The following is a 27,300-nucleotide window of genomic DNA, read 5'->3' as shown; positions in this document are numbered from 1 at the left end:
TTTGTTCACAGATGACATGATCATCTGTGTAGAAAATCCAAAAGAATCTACAAAAAGCTCCTGAAACTAATAAGTGATTATAGCAAGGTTTTAGGATGCAAGGTTAATATTAAAAAGTTAATTGCTTTGAACCAACATATACTAAAAATGAACAAGTGGAATTTGAAATTAAAAACATAACATTTATATTAGCACCCAAAATGAAGTACTAAGGTATCAAATTAACAGAATATATGCGAGATATATATAAGGAAAACTACAAAACTCTGATGAATAAAATCAAAGAACTAAAAATAGTAGTCCTCTCTTATCCACAGGGAATACAGTCCAAGCCCCCAGTGGATGTCTGAGACCACAGAAAGTACCAAACCCTACATATACTATGTTTTTTCCTATACATACATACATATGATAAAGCTTATAAATTAGGCACAGTAAAGATTAACAACAATAACTAATAATAAAATAGAAAAATTATAACAATATGCTGTAATAAAAGTTATGTGAATGTACACTCCCTCTCAAAATATCTTATTGTACTATACTTACCCTTCTTCTTGTGATGATGTCAGATGATAACATGCCTATATGATGAGATAAGTGAGATGAATATGGGGCATTGTGATGTAGCATTAGGCCCCTGTTGTGATATTGTGACCTTGTGATGATATGTCAGAAGGAGGATGATCTGTTTCCAGACCACAGTTGATTGCAAGTAACTGAAACTGTGGAAAGCAAAACAGTGGATAAGGGTGGGACTACCATAAATGGAGAGATATTCCATGTTCACCGATAGGAAGACTCATTATTGTTAAAATGTCAGTTCTTCCCAATTTGATTTATTGCCAATGCAATCCCAATCAAAATCCTAGCAAGTTTTATTTTAGGTATTGACAACTTGATTGTAAAGTTTTATATGAACAGGCAAAGAAACCAGAATGTGCAACATCATCATCATCATCATCACCTCAATATTGAAAGAGAAGAATAAAGTTAAAAGACTGACACTACCTGACTTTAAGACTGACTGTAAAGCTACAATAATCAAGGTAGTGTGATATTGGTGAAAGAAGAGACAAATAGATTACAGAATAAAGAACCCATAAATAGTCCCCTCCCTCGCCTCCGGCAAATATTGTCAACTGATCCTTAACAAAGGAGAAAAGACAGTACAATGGAGCAAAAACAGTCTACACAACAAATGCTGGAACAATTGGACATCCACATACAAAAAAGTGAATCCAGACACAGATCTTATACTTTTCACAAAAATTAAGTCAAAATGATGCATAGACCTGAATATGAAACATAGAATTACAAAACTCCTGGAAGATAGTTTAGGAGAAAATCTAGATGACCATTTATATTTAGGTATGGTGATGATATATTAAGTACAGCACCAAAGCCACAATCCATTAGAGAAATAATTGATAAGCTGGACTCCATTAAGATGAAAATCTTGTGTTCTGTGAAAGACACTATCAAGAGAATGAAAAGACAAACCAGTCTGGAAGAAAATAGTTGCAAGAGATAATCTGATAAAAGACTATTATCCAAAATATATGAAGAACGCTTAAAATTCAACAATAAGAAAATAAACAACTCAATCAAAAGATGGGCTAAAGACCTTACCATACACCTCACCTCAAAATAGACTCCATATGTTATCAGGGAAATGCAAATTAAAATAATAATTAAATAACACTATACACTTATTAGGATGGTCAAAATCCAGAAACTACCACCAAAGTCTGGTAAGGATGTGGAGCAAGCAGAACTCTTATTCATTGCTGGTGAGGAAGTTAAATGGTACAGACCTTTTGGAAGACATTTTGGCAGTTTCTTACAAAACTAAACACGCTCTTACCATATGATCAAGCAATCCCTCTCCTTGGTATTTACCCAAAGGAGTTGAAAACTAATGTCTGCATAAAAAACAAACAAATCACACGTGGATGTTTATAACATCTTTATTCATGATTGCCCAAACTTGGAAGCAACCAAAATGCCCTTCAGTATGTAAGTGGGTAAATAAACTGTGGTACATCTAGATAATAGAATATTTTTCCATGCTGAAAACAAATAAAAAGATATTGAGGAAACTTGAATGCATACTACTAAGCGAAAGAAGACAATGTGAAAAGACGACATACTATATGATTCCAACTATATCACATTTAGGAAAAGGCAAAACTATGGAGATGATTTTCGGGGGTGGGGGCAAGGAAAGGGTGGAGGAGGCAGGAAAAGATGAATGAGCAAAGCACAGAGGATTTTTAGGGCAGTGAACACATTCTGTATGATATTATAATGATGAAAACGTCAGTATTTATTTGCCCAAACCTATAGAATGAACACCAAGAGTGAACCCTTATTTAAATATGGACTCTGGGTGATCATAATGTGTCATACAATGTGGGTCCATCTTTGGTTTAAAAAAACACATCATCCTTGGTTTAAAAAAATTATGTTGATGGGGGAGTTTACTCATCTGAGGGGAAGAGGTATATGAGAAATCTCTGTACATTCTTCTCAATTTTATTGTAAACATAAAACTGCTCTAAAAAGATCAGGTCCTTAAAGAACATGAGACCTGTTTTTATTGGTTTACAGGAAATAATAAGTGCTTACATAAATTTAATATCCCTAAGTTTCCTTGAAAATAAAGAAATGGAACTTCCAAGGTAGTGTTCTATAAGTGCCAGTTTAAAAAAAAACAAAAAAAAACAAAACCCTCATAGAAAGTTCTGCTCAGAAGCATTTGATATAAGAAGCCAAATTCAAAATATCATGTGAATCCTTGGACAAATCAGACTAGTTTGATAATTTTGATTTAAAAATAGCAATATCAGGGTGCCTGGGTGGCTCAGTTGGTCAAGCATCCGACTTTGGCTTAGGTCATGATCTCATGGCTTGTGAGTTTGAGCCCTGTGTCAGATTCTGTGCTGACTGACAGCTCAGAGTCTGGAGCCTGCTTCAGATTCTGTGTTTGTTTCCCTCTTTCTCTGCCCCTCCCCCACTCGTGCTCTGTCTCTGTCTCTCTTTCTCTCAAAATAATAATTTTTTTTTTTAATTTAAATAAAAAATAAAAATAGCAATATGTCTTTTCCCCAAATTTATCAGTGTGAAGTATAAGTGCATAATTTTTAAAAATAAGATTGAGTTTATTTTTTAAGAAAGAAACTAGTTAATCTGAACTTCCTGAAAGCCTTATAGTATTTACAGATGAGATAAATTAGAAATGTTTAAGAATATTGAAAATATTGGGGTTCCTGCATGACTCAGTTGGTTAATTCTCTGACTCTTGAGTTTGGCTCAGGTCATGATCTCGGGGTTTGTGGGACTGAGCCCCACGACAGGCTGTGCATTAGCAGTGCAGAGCCTGCTTGGGATTCTCTCTCTTGCTCTCTCTCTGCCCCTCCCCTGTGCTCTCTCTCAAAATAAATAAATAAACTTAAAAAAAATACTGAAAATATAAAATAATGTGGTAATGATATTGAGTTATAATTCCAACAAATGTTTTCATATCAACAATTATATTTTCTAATGTGTTGGATTAAATATAATATTCAAAATTCTTAGGTAACAAAACTTTGGACTAATACAAAATTTAGATAATATTATTTGGAAAGTTGGTAATTTGTTTTTTTTAAATATGCCAATGCATGAGTTAAAAAAATTTTTTTCATGTTTATTTATTTTGAGAGAGAGCATGCATGCAGGAGATGAGCAGAGAGAGAGAGAGAGAGAGAGAGAGAGAGGGAGACAGAGAGAGAGAGAGAGAGAGAGAGGAGAGAATCCCAAGTAGCCTCCATGCTGTCAGCCCAGAGCCCAACATGGGGCTTGATCCCATGACTCCGAGATCATGACCTGAACCTAAATCAAGAGTGGGACACTTAACTGGCTGAGCCACCCAGGTGCCCCTGGTAATTTCTAAATAAGATAAAATATTGAAACATTTCCTACCAAATATACCAACATATACTTTTGCATTTTATTTTTATATGAGATAGAGTGGGTATAACTTTGTGTTAATGTGAATGTGCTCAATTTCAGCACTTTATAAAGGTGTAAAAGGAATATGTCTGACGATAGGAGGTCATATTATGTGTGTTCATGAGGTTTGCTGTAGTAACAAAATATTTATTTATGAAAAGGCGTTCCACATTACTTAACCTCCTCCCTCCCTGCCCCCACCATCACCTTTCTATAAAGGAACAAGATGGAGTATTAGGATCAGAATGACATTCCTGCCTTACATAATTCTAACACCAGAAAAATATGTATGGCACAATGGTTGTCAGACATTAAACAAGAGAACAGTAATTCCTGAAAGAGAGAAAACAAGTGAATTAAACCCATTGATTAGTTCAGCTTCTTACCTGAAAGTTTTCAGGCTATAGCATAAGGAGGATCTGTCTACTTGGGGTATCAATGAGTTGAAGAGACATTGCTGGGACTACAGGAAAACCAAAGCAACTAGAGTTTTCAGGACAAGAGTATTGAAGAAAAGAGAATGAGAATGTCACAGAGAGAGGTCTGTGGATCTATAGTGGGTCCCTCCTTTCCTTGGGTGCTGCTCAGCACATGTGTATAAGGAGACTACCCAAGGTTGGGGAAGAAACCACTTGAAAGGAGTAGGCAGAACAAACAAGAGAGTTCCCACAGGGCCTGGAGAAGTTGTCATTTTCACCACCCTGAGTGGAAGACCTTATAATACATTGGACATTGGGTATAATACTCAGAAGAGTATTGTCTCAGTAGTGGGACAAAATCACCCTTCACTGAAGACTGAACTGATCCCACCAAATAAAATTTAAAAGCAAAACCTAGAAATGTAAAACTGGTTCCAATGGACTTAACTGTGTCCCAGAACAAAGCATAGGAATATTGAAACAAAAACAGAATAAGAGGGCCACTTGGGTGGCTCAGTCAGTTAAGCATCCTACTTAGGTTCAGGTCATGATCTCACAGTTTATGAGTTTGAGCCCTGCATTGGGCTTTCTCCTGTAGGCACAAAGCCCACTTTGAATCCTCTATCCCTCTTTCTCTCTGCCCCTCCCCCCACTAGTGTGCTTGTGTGCACACACTCTCTTTCTCTCAAAACTAAATAAACATTAAAGAAGAAGAAGAAAAAGAAGAAGAAGAATATCTCTCACCCAATATGATAAAACTCACAATATATAGTATCCAGTAAATATTTATCAGGCATGCAAATAAATAAGAAAATATGACACAGGCACCTGGGTGGCTCAGTCAGTTAAACGTCCAACTGATTTTGGCTCAGGTCATGATCTCATGGTTTGTGAGATGGAGCCCTGCATAGGGCCTTGTGCCGATGGTGTGAAGCCTGCTTGGGATTCTCTGTCTCCACCCCTCCCCTACTCACATTCTCTTTCTCTCCCTCCCTCTCTCTCTCTCTCAAAATGAATAAATAAACTTAAAAAAAAAAAAAAATATGACCCATAATGGGGGGAATTAGCAACTATTAGAAATGGATCCAGAAGTGACAGTTTAGAATTCATAGGTGAGTATACTAAAACAGTTATTACAAAGTATATTTGTATTTTAGATTATATCTCATATGCTTGTGAAGGTAGAGGAAAACAGGCGTGTTAAGATATGGAAGTTATAAAAAAGACCCAAATAGAGGTACCGAGGTGGCTCAGTTGGCTCAGCATCTGACTCTTGATTTCAGCTCAGGTCATGATCTTGTGGTTCATGAGTTTGAGCCCCACATGGGGCTCTGTGCTGACAGTGTAGAGCATGTTTGGAATTCTCCTTCTCTCCCTCTCTTTCTGTCCCTCTCCTGCCCATGCTCTCTCTCTGTCTCTCAAAATAAATAAATAAACTTAAAAAAGTAAAAATAAAAAAATAAAATTATAAGACAAATAAAATTATAAGAAAGAAAAATATAATGTCTGAGATGAAATACAGGCTAGATTAACAGCAGATTTGACACTACAAAAAAATACTACACATAAGATATAAAAACTATTGAAAATTACACAAACAAGAAAAGATTGGAAAATTAATGGCGTATCAGTCAGCTGGGGGACAACTTCAAGTGACCTATATTACATAAAATTTGACTTTCTGAAGAATTTAAGAGAGAAAGAATAGAAAAAATTTGAAAAAAAATTCCAGATTTGATGAAAATTGTAAACCTATAGATCCAAGAAGCTCAAACAACTCCAAGCAAAAGAAACATGAGGAAAACTACACCAAGGCATATCAAAATCAAATTGTTTAAAATTAGTGATAAACACAATGTTAAAGGCAGCAAGACAAAAAGACATTACATATAGAAGGTCAAAAATAAGAATGACAGGAGATTCTCAATGAAAACAATGCAGGCAAGAAAACAATAGGGTAATGTCTATAAAATGTTAAAAGAAAAAAAAAACCTGTCAATCAGAATTCTATATCCAGTGACAATATCTTTAAAAACATAGGCAAAATAAAGACTTTTCAGACATACAAACCTAAAAGAGTTCGTTACCAACAGACCTGCCCTATAAGAAATGTTAAAAGAAATTCTTTAGGCAGAATTAAAGTAATACTTGGTGGAAAGATGAATTTACACACGTAAATGAATATCACCAGAAATGGTGAATAAATTAGTAATAATTTTTTCTTAATTTAAAAATCATATTAAAAGATAACTGATTGTTTAAAGCCAAAATAACAACATATACAGAAATAAAATGTATGTCAATGATAGCACAAAGGCCAGGAGATTAAAAATGGAAGACTACTTTTGTAAGATTTTTATACCATACATCAAATAGTATAGTACAACTTAAAGATAGACTGTGATTAAAGATGTATACTAAAAATCCTAAAGCAATCAATAAAAAATATATGGGGTTCCTGGGTGTCTCAGTCAGTTAAACATCCAACTTTGGCTCAGTTTGTGATCTCACAGTTCATGGGTCGAGCCCAGCATTAGGCTCTGTGCTGACAGCTTAGCCTGGAGCCTGGAGCCTGCTTCAGATTCTGTGTCTCCTTCTCTCTCTGCCCCTCCCCCACTCACACTTTGTCTCACTCTGTTTCTCAAAAATAATAAATAAATGTAAAAAAAGAGAAAAGTTACCACTAATAAGCAAATATAGGTATCACTAATAAGCAATTATAGGTATCACTAATAAACAATTCTAGGATACAAAATGGAATCATGATAAATATTCATTTAATCCCCCCCCCCCCCAAAAGCAGCAAAATAAGAGAAAAAGAACTAAGAACAGATGGGACAAATAGAAAATAAATAGCAACATGGTAGATTTAAACACAACCGTATTCATAATCATAATATATAAATGAGCTCATCAACTCACTTAAAGAGCAAATATTATCAGATTGGAGAAAAAGAGAGACCTAAATGATAGACCAAGGCATAATATCCTAGATATGGAAAAATATGAAGACAAAGGAGAATCCCTTAGGCAGGACTAGAGTGTATGTTAAACTTTATTTAACAAATATTTATTGAGGGCTTACTATATATGTCAAAAGGCTAAAAAGGTGGATAAAGTTGAAGAACAGGTTTACTATGTGTACCTGAGAAAACTGGAAGGATAGGGGGCTTTGTTTGGAGGATAATGTTTTCATAAAAATTTTAGAGGTATAGTAGTTCTGGGAGATGAGAAAGTCTAGTTCAATTGTGTCAAACATCAGTATGCATATCAGTTGATTCAGGTGCTTTTTCAAATGCAAATGTTGCAGTCTTACCCCTACCCACCCCCCCAGCAGTTCTGATTCAGTAAATCTGGGATGGAGCCTGGGGTGAGCATCTTCAAAAGGAGTCAAGGGTATAACTGTGTCCATGAATGGCTTACTTAGAGTAAAAATAAAGATTTTCTAGATACTTGGGTGTTAGTTCTCATTTGAAGATGGAAGAAAATGACGATTTTAAAAGGAGATGAAAGTTGTGTACCGTATAAGGAAGTCTTCAGGCGTTTTGAAATGGAAGGTCTGAGCAGGCTGTAAATGATATATGTGTTAAGAAGTCATATAAGAGAGTGTCTTGAGCCTAATTTCATGTGTTTTATTTTATTTTATTATTTTTTTAATTTTTAATAATGTTTATCTTTATTTTTGAGACAGAGAGACAGAGCATGAGCGGGGGAGAGGCAGAGAGAGAGAGGGAGACACAGAATCGGAAGCAGACTCCAGGCTCTGAGCTATCAGCACAGAGCTCAATGTGGGGTCGAACTCGTCCATCGTGAGATCATGACCTGAGCTGAAGTCGGATGCTCAACTGACTGAGCCACCCAGGCGCCCCTTGATGTGTTTTAAACAAGATCTTTGGAACTTCCATAAAATGGTTTGGTTAAAGTAGAGAGTATTTGGGCAGTAGTGATTTAGTGAAGGTGCTTTATGGTATAAACATCCTACAGAATAATAAAAAACAAAACAAACATATTAGATGGGAGAAATTGAATGCCATAATAATAGCTAATGTTTACTGAGTATTTACTATGTGCTAGGCACATTACTTTACATGTAATAGCTCTTTTGGTCTTCATGAAAACTGCAGGTTTTTTAATTCTCATTTTATAGGTAAGGAAAATAAGGTCAAGATAGATTAATATGTCCAGATGTCACACAGATAATAGTTAAGAGGCTACTGTCCAACCAGGAGATGATGAAGTTTGAAGTAAGGCATTCTAATGAGTGTTAAGAACAAAAGGCAAATTTGAGAAATAGTAAAGAGAAAAGTTTATGGAAATTATAAATGATGAAATTGGTGGAGAGTGAAGGAAAGATAGGATTTGAAGTTGACTGGCAATTGTTCGGGCTACCAGTTAAAGTATACTGTTACTAAGAAACATAGGAAATGCAAGGGGAGCCTACCAAGCATAAAACGTATGGTAGGGGTGAGTGTGTGTGTGTGTGTGTGTGTGTGTGTGTGTGTGTGTGTGTGTTTGCTGAGAAAAGGATTTGAGAGTAAATATAAGTTAATTATACATAAGATAAGAATTTCCTACTGAGTTGGAGATGCCTTTGGGTCAAACACATGGGAAAACACATGGGAAATATGAGTAAAGAATTCTTGAAGCAAGTGGCACTGGACTGTAGATGTTATTGAAGCCAAAGAATACTTTCAGTGGTAGTAATAAAATACCTGACCAATAGCAGCAAGGCAATAAAGACATTTAATTATCTCTTAAGACAAATATTTTGAAGGTGGGCAATTCCAGGGTTGGCAAGGTGGCTCAACAGCCCAGGATCTCTCTCTGTTTTGCCATCTTCAATATATTGGTTTTTGATCTTGGGCGTGTCACTCATGGTTGCAGCATGGCTATTGGCAGCTCCCCGAAACATACATTTATAGACAACCTTTAAAATGAAGAAGGGAGGGGCGCCTGGGTGGCTCAGTCGGTTGGGCGTCCGACTTTGGCTCAGGTCATGATCTCACGGTTCGTGGGTTCAAGCCCCGCATCGGGCTCTGTGCTGACAGCTCAGAGCCTGGAGCCTGCTTCAGATTCTGTGTCTCCCTCTCTCTCTGACCTTCCCCTGTTCATGCTCTGTCTCTCTCTGTCTCAAAAATAAATAAACATTAACAAAAATTTAAAAAAAATGAAGAAGGGAATGGCACTGGCAAGGTCTCCTTGCCTGACTTTTTTGTTGTTTTTCTAATTAGAAGGTATGACCCTTCTTAGAAGCACTTAGATACCTCCCCTTAGGTCTCAGTGATTAGAACTTGATTCCTTGGTCCTCCCTGGCTCAAGAGAGTATGAGAAAATAGGTATAATGAAAAGTAAAATGAGGAGCACCTGGGTGGCTCAGTCAGTTGAGCATCTAACTCTTGATTTTGGCTCAGGTCATGATCATATAGTTTGTGAAATAGAGCCCTGAGTCCAAGTCTGCACTGGCAGGACAGAGCATGCTTGGGATTTTCTCTCTCCCTCTCCCTCTGTCCCTCCCCTGCTTATGTTCAATCTCTCAAAATAAATAAGTAAACTTAAAAAATAATAAAAGTCAAATAAGATTGTCATTACTGCCTTGGATTAATAATCATTCATCCCCCAGGACTAAGCATATTTTGTGCCTCTGCCCGAGGGGGCGGGGGGAGGGGGGAGAATCAGGGTTTTGTTCAAAGAAGAAAAGGAGGAAAATGGTCTTTTGGTAGTTTTGGATGAAGAGTAGATGAACTCACCCACAGAGAGCATTTAAAATTTTTTTAAAATTTATTTATTTTGAAAGAGAGAGAGAGAGAGGGAGAGAAACTGCCAGTGGGGGAGGGGCAGAAAGAGAAGGAGAGAGAAAGAATCTCAAGCAGGCTCCACGCTGGCAGTGCATAGCCTGACATGGGGCTCAAACTCACAAAACCATGAGATCATGACCTAAACTAAAACCAAGAATCGGACACTTAAACATCTGAACCGCTCAGGCGCCCCCCACAGACAGCATTTTCAATGAATGAGAAAAAAATGTTGAGAACAGACGATGAAAACCCAAGAGTGATCAATATGTAAAGAATTATTAAGAGGTAGAAGAGGATATGATGGGATTGAAGAGGAATAGTCTGAAAATGTCCACTCTCAGTTGAGAACCACAGGTCTATAGGGCCAGTCTTCAGGAAAGACTGTAAGAAGACAATACTAGGTGAAATGGATCTTGAAGACTGGATATCATTTGGGCAAGCAAGCTGGAGGGAAAGAAGTTCCAAGTAGTGTTATTTAAAAGCAAGGAGGGAAGATTTCAGATGTGCTTAGGCACACAGCATGTGCTCTAGTCTGGCTCATGTTAAAGCATATGAGTGCAAGTTACATTCTTTTGAGTAGGGGGAAAATCTAATCAGAACTGAGGGCTAGGAAGATTACTGGCCATCTGTGTGTTGGGTGGATTGGGGCAAGGAGAGATTGGAGGCAGGGATAACAATAATCCAGGGGAAAAGCATAATAAATGACTAAAGAAAGTAGGGCAATGAGAATGGGGACAGAGCAGGAAGGTTATAAGAGATCTTGTGGAGATGGAATTGGAAGGCCTCGTGATAGTTGGATGTGGGAGGCTCATATCTTTCCCTCCTGCTTTAAAAGCTATCCATGATGGCATGAACTGTATTCAACTTTGGAGCCTGGATGACTGGAAGGTTGCTGATGGCATCAGCAGAAAGAAGGAAGACAAGACAAGCAGGTTTAAGAGGGAAGATTATGTGCTTGAATTTGGACCAACTGGCTTGAAGTAAAGGTGATGAACCAGATATGGGCCTTTGGAAATAAAGTTCTGGAGATCAGGAAATAGATTAAAATTAGAGGCATAGTTTTGTAAATTATCAGACTAGAAGTAACAGTTGAAATCACCTAGGAACAGAGTATAAAGCAAGGAGATTTAAGGTCAGATTCTGGTGGGATCATTATCTTGTCCACATCTAGAAGGCCTGAGGAAAAAAGAGTCGTGATCATAATTGAAAGAAAAGGACATGTCAGTAAGACTGGAGAAAGTCCAGAATAGCACAGTATCATGGAAGGGAAGGTTTTTAAGGAGAGAGTGGTCAGCTTTAAGAGTCAGGGTGGGAGGTGCCCTGAGAGGCTGTAGAGAACTAGCAGGAAGATTTACAACATTCTTTCAAGAATTAGCTTATTTTTAAAAATCTGGAAGAGGGGCACCTGGCTGGTTCAGTTGGTAGAGCATACAACTCTCTATCTTGGGGTTGTAGGTTTGAGCCCCACTTGGGTGTAGAGATTATTTAAAAATAAAAATCTTTAAAAAAAAAAAAAAAAAAAAAAAAAGAACCTGGAAGAAAGATTCCATAAATTCTCCTCATATTTTTTTAAATTTTTTAAAATTTATGTAAATTCTATGTCACACATGGGGCTGGAACTCATGACCTCAAGATAAAGAGTCACATGTTCCACCAACTGAGCCAGCAAGGCACCCCAGATTTTTTCTTGGCTAATAAGTGATGTGTTTTTAATATTCCCGAATTTCTATTGTTGTACCTTCATTTTATATCCTTCACTTATTAGTCATGGAAAATGAGTAGCTGGTACTTGTTCTAAGGTGATTAGGATTGAAAGATTCATAGGAGATATGTGGGGCATACACAGGAAGCCTCTAATGCTGGGCACTGTGCATGTATTAACTTGTCTCTTTCTCTTATACTTCCAAATGAACTGCTCCTTTTTTTATATTAGTGATTAGAAAAAAATCAATCTGAGTTTCAGAGAGATTAAATAACCTGTGAAAGTTTGTACATTACAAATCAGTGCAACTGGGTATACAAATTCAGATCTGCATCTAAAGCCGGTGATTTTCCCCAATCTGTGTCATCCCTTTGTTTGATGATTATTTATTAAATAGCTCCTCAGTCTTCTCTTAACTTACTTTGGATATTGCTCTAGGATTAGGCTTGAGTCCGATTTGTTCTTTGAGGGACCTAAATAAAGAATCAAACTAAGGGGCGCCTGGGTGGCGCAGTCGGTTAAGTGTCCGACTTCAGCCAGGTCGCGATCTCACGGTCCGTGAGTTTGAGCCCCGCGTCAGGCTCTGGGCTGATGGCTTGGAGCCTGTTTCCGATTCTGTGTCTCCCTCTCTCTCTGCCCCTCCCCCGTTCATGCTCTGTCTCTCTCTGTCCCAAAAATAAATAAAAAACGTTGAAAAAAATTAAAAAAAAAGAATCAAACTAAGAAGAAAGTGTGAAGGAGTTGTAAAAACACTAATCTTTTTTTTTCCCCCTTTGGCCAGAAATAGTTTATCCAAAGATTATTGAGGTATTTAGTGGCAGCTGGATGTGAAGGCTGCTACTGCTTCCATGTCCAACAAGAACTCTTTGGATAATTACCTTTTCCTTCCTTGGCTATCACCACTCCTGGGCATAAGGGATCATCCAACTTGGTTTTCCCCTACATTTGATGGGGCAGCCAATGCTCTCTGATAAAGTGAGTCTAATTTTACATGAAGATTAGGTTCTAGAAGATGTACAGTAAGGCTAAAAATAGGTCCAGTGGGTGTAAAATGTCCTGGAAAACTTTATATATTTCCCATAAAGTACAATATAAATGATTTTTGAATATTTAATTTAATTTAATCCTCTTAAATTTACTATTTGCAATTTTAATTTGAATATTTAATTTTTTTGGTGTGTGTGTGTACATGTATGTAATGGGATATATATATATATATATATATATATATATATATATATGAAATATAAAAAGATAGAACTTTGTAGTATTTTTCATTTGAGAAATAAAGAGAGGAATGATTTTGTTCCCCTAAATTGGTAGAGTGGAATTTTAGAGTACACTTCCCTCTACTCTTTATGACAGAAAACATCATTGCTTTCTGCTAACTTTTTCCCCAAGTCCCAGGAACTGGGAAAATTTGTGAGTTTCCCTTCCTCTAGATAAGATTTAGTAAGAATCAGAAGAGAAATTCTGCAAGTAGTTGGTATATAATTTTCATAATGATAACAACAATAGACTGTTCAAACAGTGGTGACAAAAAGGAGTTGAGCTCTCTGGGGCTCTGAAATCAATCTCAAAGCTAGTGTGGGTATGTTAGAACTATTTTGTCTCTTCTTCAAGTATAGTTAAAGTCCCTGCCTACAGGTAAAGATATGAAATACATTAAATTTGGAGAATTCAGCTGCCTTTAGTATCTTTTTTTTTTTTTTAATGTTTATTTTTGAGAGAGAGAGAGAGAGAGACAGAGCACAAGTGGGGGAGGGGCAGAGAGAGAGGGAGACACAGAATCCGAAGCAAGCTCCAGGCCTTGAGCTGTCAGCACGGAGCCCGACCCAGGGCTCTAACCCACAAGATGCAAGATCATGACCTGAGACGAAGTCTGATGCTCAACCGACTGAGCCACCCAGGCACCCCTCGTATCTTTTAACTGTGACTTTCTTGAAGTGTAGTGCTGTTGGCAGAGTAACAATCTTGGTTGATGATGACCCTCTTCATTTGAAAAAAAACGTTTTGGGTGTCTAGGAGGGAAGCTTTGGGAGAGTTTACATGTAGCAATGCGGGAGAACTGTGGGACCCTCCTCTCAACATTGGAGGGAAATGGGAGGGCAGACATAGCCAGATTGCTCTCATACTCTTCTGGATATGTTCATTCCCTAATTCCTCTTTCACTTCTACCTTCTTTTAAAGCTCTTTATATCACCTTCTCTCTTCCTCTATTGCTAAAATCAAAAGAATCCTTAGGTAGTCATTGGATCTAGAAGTCATTGACAGGCATGCTCTAGAATTGACACATTAATTAATTCTGGTCTAATGTCCTATCACGCTTTTTTCCCTTTTCATGCCCTATTTTCTCCTCTTAAATTTACTATTTACAACTTGATTCTTAAAAGTAGTATGTTTATGGAGATAAAATTCATATATCATACAATTCATCTATTTAAAGTGTATAGTCCACTGGTTTTTAGTGTATTCACAGTTGTGCAATCATTACCACGATCCAATTTTAGAACATTTTAAAATTTATTTATATTTTAAAATGTTTATTTATTAATTTATTTTTAATATTTGTTTCTGAGACAGAGACAGAGCATGAACAGGGGAGGGGCAGAGAGAGAGGGAGACACAGAATCTGAAACAGGCTCCAGGCTCTGAGCTGTCAGCACAGAACCCAATGCAGGGCTCGAACCCACAAACTGTGAGATCATGACCTGAGCCGAAGTCGGACGCTTATCCGACTAAGCCACCCAGGTGCCCCTAAGTGTTTATTTTTGAGAGAAAGACGTAAAGAGAGAGAGAGAGAGAGAGCTAGTGAGGGAGGGGCAGAGAGAGAGGGAGACAGAATCTAAAGCAGGCTCCATGCTCTGAGCTGTCAGCACAGAGCCCCACATGGGGTTTGAACTCACGAACCAGTGAGATCATGACCTGAGTTTAAGTCAAGTGCCACCTAACTGCCCCTAATTTTAGAACATTTTAATCACCCCAAGAAGAAATTCTGTACCCATTAGCCATCACTCCCCATTACCATTGGGAACAACCATCCATTTTCTAGACATTTCAGAAAAATGGAAATCATACAATATATGGTTATTTTTGACTGTCTTATTTCATGTCTTATAGTGTTTTCAAGGTTAATTCATGCCCTATGTAAGCATGAATCAGTAATTCATTTATTAACGAACGATATTTCATTGTGTAAATCAGTGCATGAACATTTTGCTACCTGGATTAATGTTTGTTTTCTGTTTCCCACGCTAAAATATGAATTCTATGAGCATGAGAACATTTTTGTTGTTTACTACTTTATGCCTAGTATTTTGCCCAGCATCTGACATGTAATAAGAGATCAATAAATTTGTTGAATGATTGAATCATGCATTCACCTAACCAACATTTGTTAAGCAGCCCCTACACACATTTTTGTTCAACACTGGGATCTGTCTTTACAAATCTCCTAATCTAATGAAGTACTATCTGTGCAAACACATAATTAAAAGAAAATTGAATTTAATAAAGGCTATGGATAAAGCACAGTGCACAGGTTCAAGTTTGCTTGAGAGACTCTGCAAAGACTTCCTAGCAAAGGTTTCATTTGAGATTGACAAAAATAGGACATTGCCATATTGACGGAGAGAACACCTCAACCAGAAGGGCCATTAAGCAAAGGCCAGGAGCCTGACCTGAGCCGCTGGGCATGGGAAAGTAGCAGTGCTGTATCTTTTGTGCTGCGGAGAGGGTCCCACAGAGGATGAACTGGGCCAGCAGGCAAGGCTCACATCAGAAAGAATTCTATATGCTCCCAGGATTAAGGATTATTCTTCCAGATACGCAAGAAACTGGCAAAAAAAAAAAAAAAAAAAAAAAAATGGTTGTATCTGAGGGTGGGCCGTGGGACTAAAAATCAAGGATGGGAGAAGCCGAGGTTGGTAAACTTTTAAAAACCAGACACATGCTCTTTACATTAAAAACATACGTTTAAAATTTTCTGCTTTCGATGACGGGAATCCACCGTAGAATTCTGAACAGGACTTTCGGGAAAGTTACTTCGGGGATGGTGGGAAGTGAGGCGGGCGCGCAGCCAGCTCAGAGGGAGTGACAATCACGATCTATTCATTTCGTCCTTCTCCTTGGCATCCCCACACGCGGATGCACACTCACAGGCACTAACCGAGCGAGGGGTAACATGTGGAAACGTGTCTGCAACACTGGCACCCCCCAGGAGTGAGGGACGAGGGCGGCTGGGGAGGGCGCTGGGTCTTACTCGCGGTGCTGGGAGTGACTCTACCCTCTGGGGGCGGTCTGGGGGAAACACAGCCTCGAGACTCTTCCTGCTGATGCAATCTGCTAGAGAGAGAGCCGGCGAGCTCCGCTGCGGACGGACCAGTCAGCAATCTCGCCCGCCACGTGTGGCCGCCGCCGCGCCGGCCCGGTGCCCAGCCATTCATTCCCGCAGCCGCCGCCGCGCGCCCCGGTCGCCCGCGCCCGCGCAGCCCCAGAGCGCCTGGGACGCCCCGGGCTTGCCCTGCGCGCCGTTCCAGCGCTCTTCACGGCCCGCCGAACCATGAAGGTAACTGCTTACGATTCTGCCTGTGTTTTGCAAAAACGTGGGCATGGATTGAGGCTGCGATCCCGCAGAAGCACAGTTGGCAGAAAGGGGGCGGAAGAAAGACGAGCGTGGTTCGTTTCCACGCAGACGTTTCGAGTACCTTCTTTGTCAGTGGTGGTTGGTCGACTGAAGTCTGATGCTCAGACCTTCCTTTTCTTTTCGAACTTCCTTCCTTTTCTTTTCGAACTTGCTCACAGGATGTCCCTCCTCAGGCTTTTTCACAGCCGCATTTGTGAACGGAGGTGGAAGACTGCTCGCCGCTCCCTCTCCTACCTGTTTTGAAGTTTGGGAAGGAAGAGGAAGCTTTTTTCAATCGTTAAGATGCATAGGAGGTGGGGGGTTTGGGGCACGAGGTCTTGGGGTGTCTCTGGCTGTAAACAGGGGTTTCCTGGTGGGTGTATGCAATGAAGGAGGGAGGTGCAGAACCGGGGCACGAGGGTGGGAGAAGGGGGGAAAACCGTCTCATCGCTGTTAAAAAGCTGAAGGCTAGTCTTTGGCTGGTGGAAATTAAAGCTTCTACGAGTTACAGATCTTAGAAGCCTAAGGGCATTCTTTTATTAAACTGAGTGAGCGCCTTAATGGTTTTAATTCTTATGCTAATCAAGGGTAATTAGCCTAGCTGCCTATTACTTCTGATGGTTTAGGTGTAGAAAAGAACACTGGTTAAGTGTTTTCCTGGTGTCTTATACGTTGGAAAACTTCCTTGAGGTTAAAAACAGAAGAGCAGCTTTTTAAAAGAGTGTAAAAGATGGGCACATAGCCCTGCCATCTGAATATATTGGAAGAGCTGTGCGACCTGAACTTTTAGGAGAAAGAAACCCACCTTTGAGCATTTTGAAGGAGGAAGATTGAAGTTAAGGTTCTCAACTGCACTTACCCACAACCTGCCCCAATCTACAATTCCACTCTCAAGAAATAATATGTAAATGGTGCCTGTTTGGCCAAAAATTTCTACTGAGATTAAATAGGAACTGAGTGGAAACACTGTTCGGTGTTAAAAGGAGATCAGGCAAATGTGCCACAGTGACAAGATTTAGCAACCTTTTGCTTCCATAGTCAGATACTCTATTTCTGCGGTGCTCATTCCTGTCTCATTTCAACTGAAAAATACACTTTGATCACGTATGGGGTTAGGGATTAAAAGGTGAAAATTATGAGAATAAACACTCTTGCTTTTCTAGCTTTTCCCTGTCCTATGTGGAGCTGTCGTCTATTATGAATTTTTGTAAATTCATGGATATTCTAACATGAGTCCCCAAACTCCTACCTGTCCCTTTTACAAGGTAGTTTTATAACACAGGACACTAGAAGATATCCTCAAGTAGTCTCATATCTGTTTTTCTGATATCTTACTGAAATTGGGAAAGAAAAGATTGCTTTCTAGGCATGAGGTTCCTTCCGGTTTGTTTTTGTTATTTCAAAAGTTTTGCTGTCATGATTATTATTATTATTATTATTTTTTACTGTTATTTGCCCATGGCACCAAGATAGGCTCTGTCTTTGGCACATTTTCCAGACGGGGCTCCCTTGCCTGGGAGCTTCTGTTTTAAGATGGACACATGCAGCATGGGCAACCAAATAACGAAACTAGCATATACATTGAATAGGATGTGTCTAAGAATTGTAAGTACATATTATGATTTGCTGAACTAAGGTGGTGATTTAAGGAGCCACATATCTAAAGGGAAAGAGAGACAAGAGAAGTCATAGTCAGGGATGTGTGGGTAAGTGAAGGAAGTGAGAGGGTAGAGAGGGCTGTTTTGTGTGTGTCAAGGGGGCAGGTCCTGGGGCCTGGCAGGCAGAAGGGTTTACTTTTCAAATTCAGATGTGGCCCCTCAGGCAGAGCTCAGGGATGCGTAACCAGTTAAGCAGGCCTAACAAAAGGGCATTGGTAGCAACTGGTGGTGAGAAAAAAGGGAAAAGGGAGGGGAAAAAAAAAGACAATAATTTGTTTTGGTTAATATTTCATTTAGTGACTTTCCATCACTTCATTTCATTTTAGAACTACAGGGAGAAAGGAAGGAAAATTAAGAAAATTTTCCATTTGTATGGAGGAATTTCTCTTGCTCAATCAGCTCATTGAACCGGGGAAGGTCTAATTATTTGAAATGGGTTTAAAACCTTATGAAAAAAAGTTGAAAACAGTCATTTGATTATTACAGAGATTTGTGCTGAGACTGAAAACAAGTTAGGAGCTGCGTATTTCCCCCATTGTGCTCATGAGTTTAGATTTTATCCCTCCGTTCAAGTCAGGACTTTTGGATCTGTAGGGAAGAAAAAATAATTTTTCCTCTACACCTTCTTAGGTTGTAAAACACAGATTAACAGGAGAAAAACAAAAAAAGTTTAATCCCATGTGTACTTCCTGTATACATGTGAGATATCCAGGAAAAGTGAGTAACTCCACAAAATGGCCCAAGCTACCACCTTAAAATATCATCCTCAGCTAAAGACCAAGGAAAGATGTTGGGGTGCAGTGAGAGCGGGGGAGCCAGGTTGGGAAATTTTCAGGCAGAGCACAGTAAACAAGAGTAAGATTGCAGATTTAAATCAGTACTTTCTCCATTGGTAAGTTTTTAGAGATTTAGTTATCCTTTTCTTCAGAGAAGAGACACCCTGTACAGGGGAGGAGAGACTCCCTGAAAAATGGAGATTTCCCTCATAAATATGAATTTCTTTCAGAAAAGGGCAACTTCCACTCTGTTTTCTGAAATTGTCCTATGTCTGACACCTCTCAAAAATAACTGGTCCAAAGTAATTGTTATGCCAGAGGCATATTTTTAGCATGGTATATTCCACTTCCCTTGAGTTCTTTATTTCTAATATCAGGTTGTAAACCAGTGAACAGTTGGATAGTAGTGTTATTAACCTGAGAGGTCTGGGCTTATGAGTAGACTATTTCTGTGCATAAATGAAGAGTTGTTTCTAAACTCTGGCCAGCTTGAGTGTTGGGTTGGTTATATCTTTTGGGGTTTCAAATTGTCTGCTTCTTTGAATGGCCTCTTCTCCGTGGGTGTAGGAAGATGGAAATTAAGAGCTTTCTCTTTTTTCCTTTAGGCTTGGCAACGGCAACTCCTGTAAATAACAGATGCCACCCTGGGGAAACCCAGTGGAATGTTCATCCTTATGCCTAAGGGGATTTTGTTACCATATAATGGAGAGAATCTAGGACCTTCCATGATAGACATCATTATTTCAGGCATCCTCTGCTTTCTAAATGATACTAACATTCTTTCTGAGCACTGGAGGAAACTGGCTGCTCTGCTCACTTTACAGTTGTAAGTGTGGGCAGTCTTTGTGTTGTAACCTTATCCCCTCAACAGCTGTCCAAATGCTCTAAGCATTTAATATAACATATGGTAAACATTCCAACTGATAGGCTTTCCTGAGCCTCTGTAGCCCATTTGGTAATACATGTCATGGCCGTTCAACTAACGCCTCTGAAATTGGATTCTGTATAAATCAACTGAGACACAAATGTGAGGTGCAACTCAGATTTTTAAAATACTTCCAAATTAAGCATTTGGGATGCTCGGATTTATAAATACTACTTTGTCGATATTTGCAATCTTTATAAGATCTAGTCTGAGTCACACCATCAATGGTGAATGCAAAGCCAAAGCAGAATCAAGAACCCCAGCGTTCAAGTGCCAATTGCACCTATGCTTCTAATTAGTTCTCTTAAGTCCACAAGCTGCATAATATTACCTCTGCAAAATGAGCATTTATATTTTAAAAATAACTTAGAGGGGCGCCTGGGTGGCTCAGTCGGTTAAGCATCCGACTTCGGCTCAGGTCATGATCTCGCCGTATGTGAGTTCCAGCCCCGCGTCGGGCTCTGTGCTGACTGCTCAGAGCCTGGAGCCTGTTTCAGATTCTGTGTCTCCCTCTCTCTCTGACCCTCTCCCGTTCATGCTCTGTCTCTCTCTGTCTTAAAAATAAATAAATTTAGAAAAAAAAATTTAAAAAAAAAATTAAAAAAAAATAACTTAGAAATTAGATCACCTTATTAATGCAACATAGCCCATCACATGAACATTTTTTTTCTCTTGTCATATTGGCTGTGCCTTTTTTTGTGAGAAAAGCTATTTTACACAACACTTCTTTTGTGTTCGGTGGCTAATGGGAGAAAGAAAATCTTAAAGAGATATTCAAGGTGCAAACATATAGAAAAAAGTTGAAAAGAGGGAACAGAGAAGACAAGCTAAGAAAAAACAAAAGAGGAAATTATATTACCACAAACAGTATTCCAGAGAAGTTGTACTGAAAAACACATGATTCTTTGTAATTGAAAAAGTGTAAAATACTTGTGAAATTCAGCTAGTTCCCTTAACACTTGTCTTAGAGTTCATCTGAAAATAATTGATTTCTTAGTTCTTTGTTGTGATATGTAGGTCTAAATATCTGATCGATTGCATTTATAGTCTACCCTAGTCTGAGAAATGTTTTTCCTATTTTAACTGTAAATGGCTATTTGCCTTAGGAAGCCCTAACCAGCCTAGGATGTAATTAGAGCATTCAAATTCTGACTCCTTGTATGTCTAGACAGAAGGGACACCTGTTGGGATGTTCTATGCCAAACATTGTCATAGATATCTCTTACGTGACCAACAAAGGTCTCAACAGAGTTTGGGCATGAGGCCAAGGATGTATTTGCACAGGATGATTGCCCAGCAGTTGTTACCATTCGACCACTACATTAAAGGGCGATTTTGCCTAGTACATTTTACTTCATTTTAACTGATTCAGATTCAAAGTTATATTGTTTTGATTTTAGTACTAGATGTTCAAGCATCTGAAATTACAATAAATGTTAGTTTGAGCTTCGAAGATAAAAAGTAGAGTTAAAATGGAGCTATAAAGTTTACAGTGGAAGCAGAATGCGTTCCTCACGGATTCCATGGTTTTCAGTGCTGTGAATGTTATATATACTTGCAAGGTGAGTGTTGGTGTTTATAGAAGAAATACATTCAAGCTTGAGGAAGGACTTCGTTGCTTAACTAAGATGATGCTTTATATTTCTGAATGCCATATAAATTACATGACATTGAATTGTAACCTCAAAACATTTGTATAAGGAAAGCATTGCAGCTATTATTAACCCTGTTTTAAGGACAAGGAAAATAAAGATCAGAATACTGGTAGTGTTTAAGGTCACAAATTGCAAAGCATAATGAGAAATTAGAGTCCAATGAGCTATCCATTTTACCAGTCATTCTAGCCTCTTTTGGGTCTGATAACATGTTGTAAATCTTATGGAAAGTACAAACAATCTCTCTAGCAAAATTTACAAACATACTTAGCAATAAAATTGTGTGTCTCAGTTATTTGTTAGTAAAACCAAGATGAGAGACTGATGGGAAATACTGAAATGATCTAGTTATTTAGAGCAGTAGAGAGCTATTGGCTCTTGCCTCTGCAATCAGCTGAGGTGTGAAAATATATAAAAGATCCACACTGTCCTTTGACTGTTGAAAAGTCCCAAGTAATCACCTGCCTTTAGCTCAAACAGAAAGGCAGTTTCCTTATTTTTTATCAGGATGTGAGTTATCAGTTTCTTCTTTATGTTTTATCTCATAAAGATCTAAGGTGTATAGTGTAGGAGAGGAATAAAAACTTTTCTAGTACCTTCTTAGGTTCTGTTGTTGGGGCTGTGCAAATTAGACTGACAAAAGAGAGATTAACAAGAGAAAAAGAAGTTGATTAGCTCATGTAGCATACATGCACAAGAGAGAAATTCAGTGATGAGTAACTCAAAGTTGTGGTCAGAATTTGGGCTTACATGGCATCTTAACAAAGAACGATAAATTTGTAGAAAAATAACAAAGAAAAAGGCACAGGTTTTAGGTTTTCAAGTGCAACAGACTGGGCAGATAAATACATTTGGGGAAACTAATGGGGTAAGGTTTGTGTACGTCCATCTCACTGCTGACTGTCTTAATGCTGTGAAACTTCCTCAGGAGAGGGGATTTCTCAGAAGTGTCTGCTTTTAGTCAGAGAAGGGAATCTCCAGGAAGGCGTCTTTCTCCATCTCATGGATCTCCATTGCCTTTAGCTCAAAGTAATCCTTATGTCGGGGCACCTGGGTGGCTCAGTTGGTCTGCCTTCGGCTCAGGTCATGGTCTCACGGTTCATGAGTTCGAGCCCCACATCAGGCTTGCTGCTGTTAGCCTATTAGTCCAAAGCCCACTTTGGATCCTCTGTCCCTTTCTCTCTACCCCTCCCTTGATTGTGCTCTCCCCAAAACAAAAGCAATCCTTATATCAAAGTGACATATTTTGGGGTGGCACATTTTGATCCCTTATACTATTCATAGACTAGAACTTGATTTACAGAATCTGCACCCTAATATCTTTGATCTCAATGTAGTTTTGAAGGGTGTGCATGGCTGTTTTGTGAAGCAGGGTTAATACACAATTTTTTACTAGAGCTTAATAGTTGGGGTGCCTTGTTTTCCCATTTCTTAGCTATAAATTCCCCACTACAGTGCCTGTCAAAGGGGCAGGCATACAAGGCCATGTCCTACCTGGTGACCGCACCCTAGCCACAGATGATTGTAGCAAGGGTGGATATTTGACCCAATTTCAACCATCGTTTACTTCTTTCTTATTCTCTTGTCCCCCGTGTTCAACGAGATATCGTACGTACCCTGCGGATTCTCTTTTCTCCATATCTATATGCTTTCTCTTTCCCATTGCTAATGTACTGATTTATGCTCTCATTACTTCTTACTTGAATTTTTCTCAGAAGTCTCTCAACTGGTCTCAAGCTTAATTTTCCTAAGGCACTATTTTGATCATATCATTTCTTCACTCAAAATACCTCTATGACTTCCCCATTGTCTACTGAATTTAGCTTAGTGCATAAGGTCTTTTTCTAATCTGTTCTTTCTATAACTTTTCTATCTGTGCACTCCTCCAGTCATAATGGGTAGGTTTGCTCTACCTCAGAATGAGGTCTTATATTTCCACATATTCCCTCCTAACCTCTTTGTCTCCATTTATGCCTCTCCCTGTCTATGCCCTCTGGCACACCCCTCACTATGTGGCTCACTCCCCAGGCACTTTTTGAGAAGAACATTGACTACTTTTAAAGGGAAATGAATATGGGTGGAAGGTGGTGGAAGGAAATAGTAGGGTTACATTTTGAAGTCAGGATATAAGATACTGATCATATCCTATAGTCTCTCTGCGTTCACCTTTCCTCTCTGGCATGAACATCCTACCATCATTGGTGCTTGGTAGATTAGTTGAGCTAAATCATCTACCTGTTTTAGGCTTCATAGATCAGATCAATTAATCATGTTTTATACCTCTTTGTGTTGTATACCTTTTCAAACAGCAGTTACATCTTAACATCTGGATTTATTCGGAGTCAAAGCTTTAGTTGACTCCCAAAAGACAAAGGTTTATAAAGACATAGAGAACGTAAATATTTACATGTTTTAATGCCTAATTGACAGACTCATTTTATTTATTTATTTTTAAATGTTTATTTTTGAGAGACAGAGAGAGAGAGAGCATAAACGGGGGAGGGGTAGAGAGAGACATAGAGGATCCCAAGACTCTGCGTTGACAGCAGAGAGCCAAACGTGGGGCTCGAACGCACAAACCATGAGATCATGACCCGAACCAAAGTCCAACACTCAACTGACTGAGCCACCCAGGTGCCTGGCCAAACTCATTTTATATAGCTGTTATTTTCTGAGTGACTTTTTTTTACAGAATGTCAGTGGTGAAACTATGTAGATTGCAAATAAACTGTAAGCATAAACAATTTAAATGTTTCTGGGAAAATTCATAGCAATATGAACTGAATACCATGAAATTCCTAGCAAATAAACGCAGCAATGCCAGTCTGCTAAATCACTACTGTTTTCATATTTAGGCAGGTTGTAAAGGGAAGCTCCCCTGTCATATCCCAAGGAACTGACTTAGAATATTGAACAAAGTCATGTGTCTGGGAATGCTAACCAATTCCAATACTGTTTAACATGTTTTTTTGTTGTTGTTGTGAACAATGCAGTTTTTAAGCAAACTAATTAATGCATACACTGACAAACAAATCCAACAAAAGAGGCACTTAGAGGCAGTGTTCATTGAATACTGGAATTTTGAAAGAAAAAATCTATTAGGTCATTTTAAGCATTTACTTCTGCCAAAGAAGGATTGTCCTTTCAAGTTTATTTTTCTAGCTTTCAATTCTATTCCACTTAAATATCTCAACAACTAAGACTCTTCAAATCTTCTGTGGGCAGTTCTGCCACGTAGTATAGTCACTGTTTAAAGTTTTCTGATAATTAACTTCTTTTTCCTTTCAGTTATATACATCAACCATTTTTGCTTGGCTATGCTTATCATTTGCCATGAGTCTATATGCTTTTAAAAAATATATAACATTATGTATGTCTTCATGACTTGGTTACAAAGTACAACGTTGTTAACTAAACTGGCATTTTCTTTTGCAGTAACATTAGAGCGAATATTCTACTAGTAATGTCAGTAATTCAGTGAATATATAGATAAAGGATGTCAATGAGGTTTGTGCGTCTTTAATAATTTCATGCATGAGTCTTAACATTAACGTCATCCCTGCTGGTAAACCAGGCACCTTCCTTCCTCTTAACCAATGTTACGAGAACATTATTTACAGTAACCCATCAGCCCGCCACTTGACTTAAAAGGACAACACTTTGAAGCTGGGAATGAGGAGTCATTAGCAGCCATATGAACTTAACTACATAATAGCAGATAGATTTAATGGTTCAACATCATTGTTAAGACTTAGCTTAATTGGAAGTGTCTTGTATTTACTTGTAAATGTGTGAAATGATGTATGAACAAGAGTATTTATTGCAGCATTGTTTGTAAAGACAAAAGATTGAAACACACCCATATATTCATCAGGTGTTAAAAAGAATGAGGTAAAAAAAAATCAGTAGAGGGAAGAATGAGTAAGCTCTTTCTATAGATAAGAGGAAAATCTCCATGAGCCTTTTCACTGTACATGTTTATGTAGTGTTTGATTTTTGACACATGAATTTATTATGTTCACAATTGAAATGAAAAAGGAAATGGAAATGCTGTAGAGTGAAATTAACTTGACTCTAAAGCTATTGTCAAGAAAATCTGAAATACTGGGTAGTTTAGCACAATTTGGTTAAGACCCAGGATATATACCTTGACAAAATATCTAAACGGTTGTATTTAATTTTTACTAACTGAAAATGATCTATTGAGAAGGCAAGTTAAACACAATGTGGACACCAAACTTTACAGTAATTGTTATATTAAGAGTATACAAACTCTTCTTCAAACCTAAAATGTATATATTACAATAATGACTGGCAAACAATGATTAATTCGGGTTTCATTTAATTAAACACTTATGTAGCTCTTACTAAGGCTATCAGGCTTTGTATTAGGTAATAGGCAAATGGAAATAGTTCAAGCATTATCCTCACTCTTGAGAAATAACCACTCGGGGAGAGAAATGTATAAAAAGCAAATGCAGTAAAGTATAACAGTTGCCACAATAGAAGTCTGCACAAGGTACAGGGGAGCATAACAAAGATTAGTCAGAGAAATCAGAAAAGGCTTTATAGTGGAGGTGAAGGTTGAGCAGAACCATGAAAGAAAGCCAGGTGACCAAGGGAGTAAGAGCATCTTAGGCATATACATGCTGTGCTTTTATCCAACCTCAGATTCTGGACCTAGATTCCCTTACCATAGAAGACCATGAAGAAAAGCATATCTGGCTTTCCTTCCAGAACACTGGTAAACACAGACAGCCCCCAGTATCCAGCAAACTCCAGAGAATGAACTATGGGAACTCACAGCATTGGCAACCTGACAAATGTGTTAAATGGGCCCTATTATACTTTTTTTCATGAAGCCCTCATTCACCTTCACTCTCTCTGTGTTTTCTGTCTTGACTCAACCCTCACTAGAACCTCCCACCCAAATTTGTCCATAATACCCTTTGCAACTCAGTATTAGCACATCCCCCTTCACCTTCACTAAATATATATTGATCCTTCTGGCCTTAGGTGAGGTCATTTCCCTACCTTCCACTGGTGCACCTTCTCAGAATTGGAAGGGGCTGATCTCCTTCACTATGTCCAATGCAGTTTCCTGTGAAATCCCTCTGCTAATCATGCCATCAGTCTGTGTACCCTCTCTCCTCCTGTAATGATCATTGAAAGACCTCCTGGTTACTTTGCCCCCAATTATCCCCTGAAGATTTTAGCACTTGGCTCCCAATTCTCTCTTCCAACCCAAGTCTTGTTTTCCTGTATTATTTCAAGGTACATGGGTGGCTCATTTCCCTTTTTGGTATCTTAGTCACTTTAATTTCTCATCTCCATTAACTTGCTATATTTCCCAGATGCAACGCACACCTATGGCTATACCCTGGACTTTTGAATGACATTAAATTACAAGTCCTTGGGTTATTTTTGGTCCAAGATATATCTGATATTTGTACAGCTCTCTCCATTTTAACTTCCTTGTGTCCAGTTCAAGTCACTGTCTTCTCTTCACTAAATATACAGTAAAACCTTGGTTGCGACCATACCTCATTCTGGAAACATGCTTATAATCCAAAGTACTTGTATATCAAAGCAAATTTCAAGAACTTTTGGCTCAGTTGTGATCATGTGACACTGGCATCACGTACTACTCCTATTGCAAGACATCGCTCATTTATCAAGTTAAAATGTATTAGAAATATTTGCTCATCTTGCGGAACACTGGCAGAATGAGTTACAATCCAAGGTTTTAC

General features: G+C 38.5%; 1 protein-coding gene across 1 annotated transcript in view; it reads left to right on the top strand.

Moving 5' to 3' along the window:
- Positions 1-16,275: 16,275 nt before the first annotated feature.
- The window catches only part of BCAT1 (branched chain amino acid transaminase 1), a 102,478-nt gene continuing 91,453 nt past the window's right edge, over positions 16,276-27,300 (top strand). The window contains exon 1 of the mRNA XM_015534620.2: positions 16,276-16,479. Coding sequence (XP_015390106.2) covers positions 16,474-16,479 — 6 coding nt within the window. The 5' untranslated portion in view covers positions 16,276-16,473. The remainder of the gene's footprint in view (positions 16,480-27,300) is intronic.

This window comes from Panthera tigris, chromosome B4, assembly GCF_018350195.1.
Source record: "Panthera tigris isolate Pti1 chromosome B4, P.tigris_Pti1_mat1.1, whole genome shotgun sequence".
NCBI classification, from domain to species: Eukaryota; Metazoa; Chordata; class Mammalia; order Carnivora; family Felidae; genus Panthera; species Panthera tigris.
This window is presented reverse-complemented; position numbering and strand designations above follow the sequence as displayed.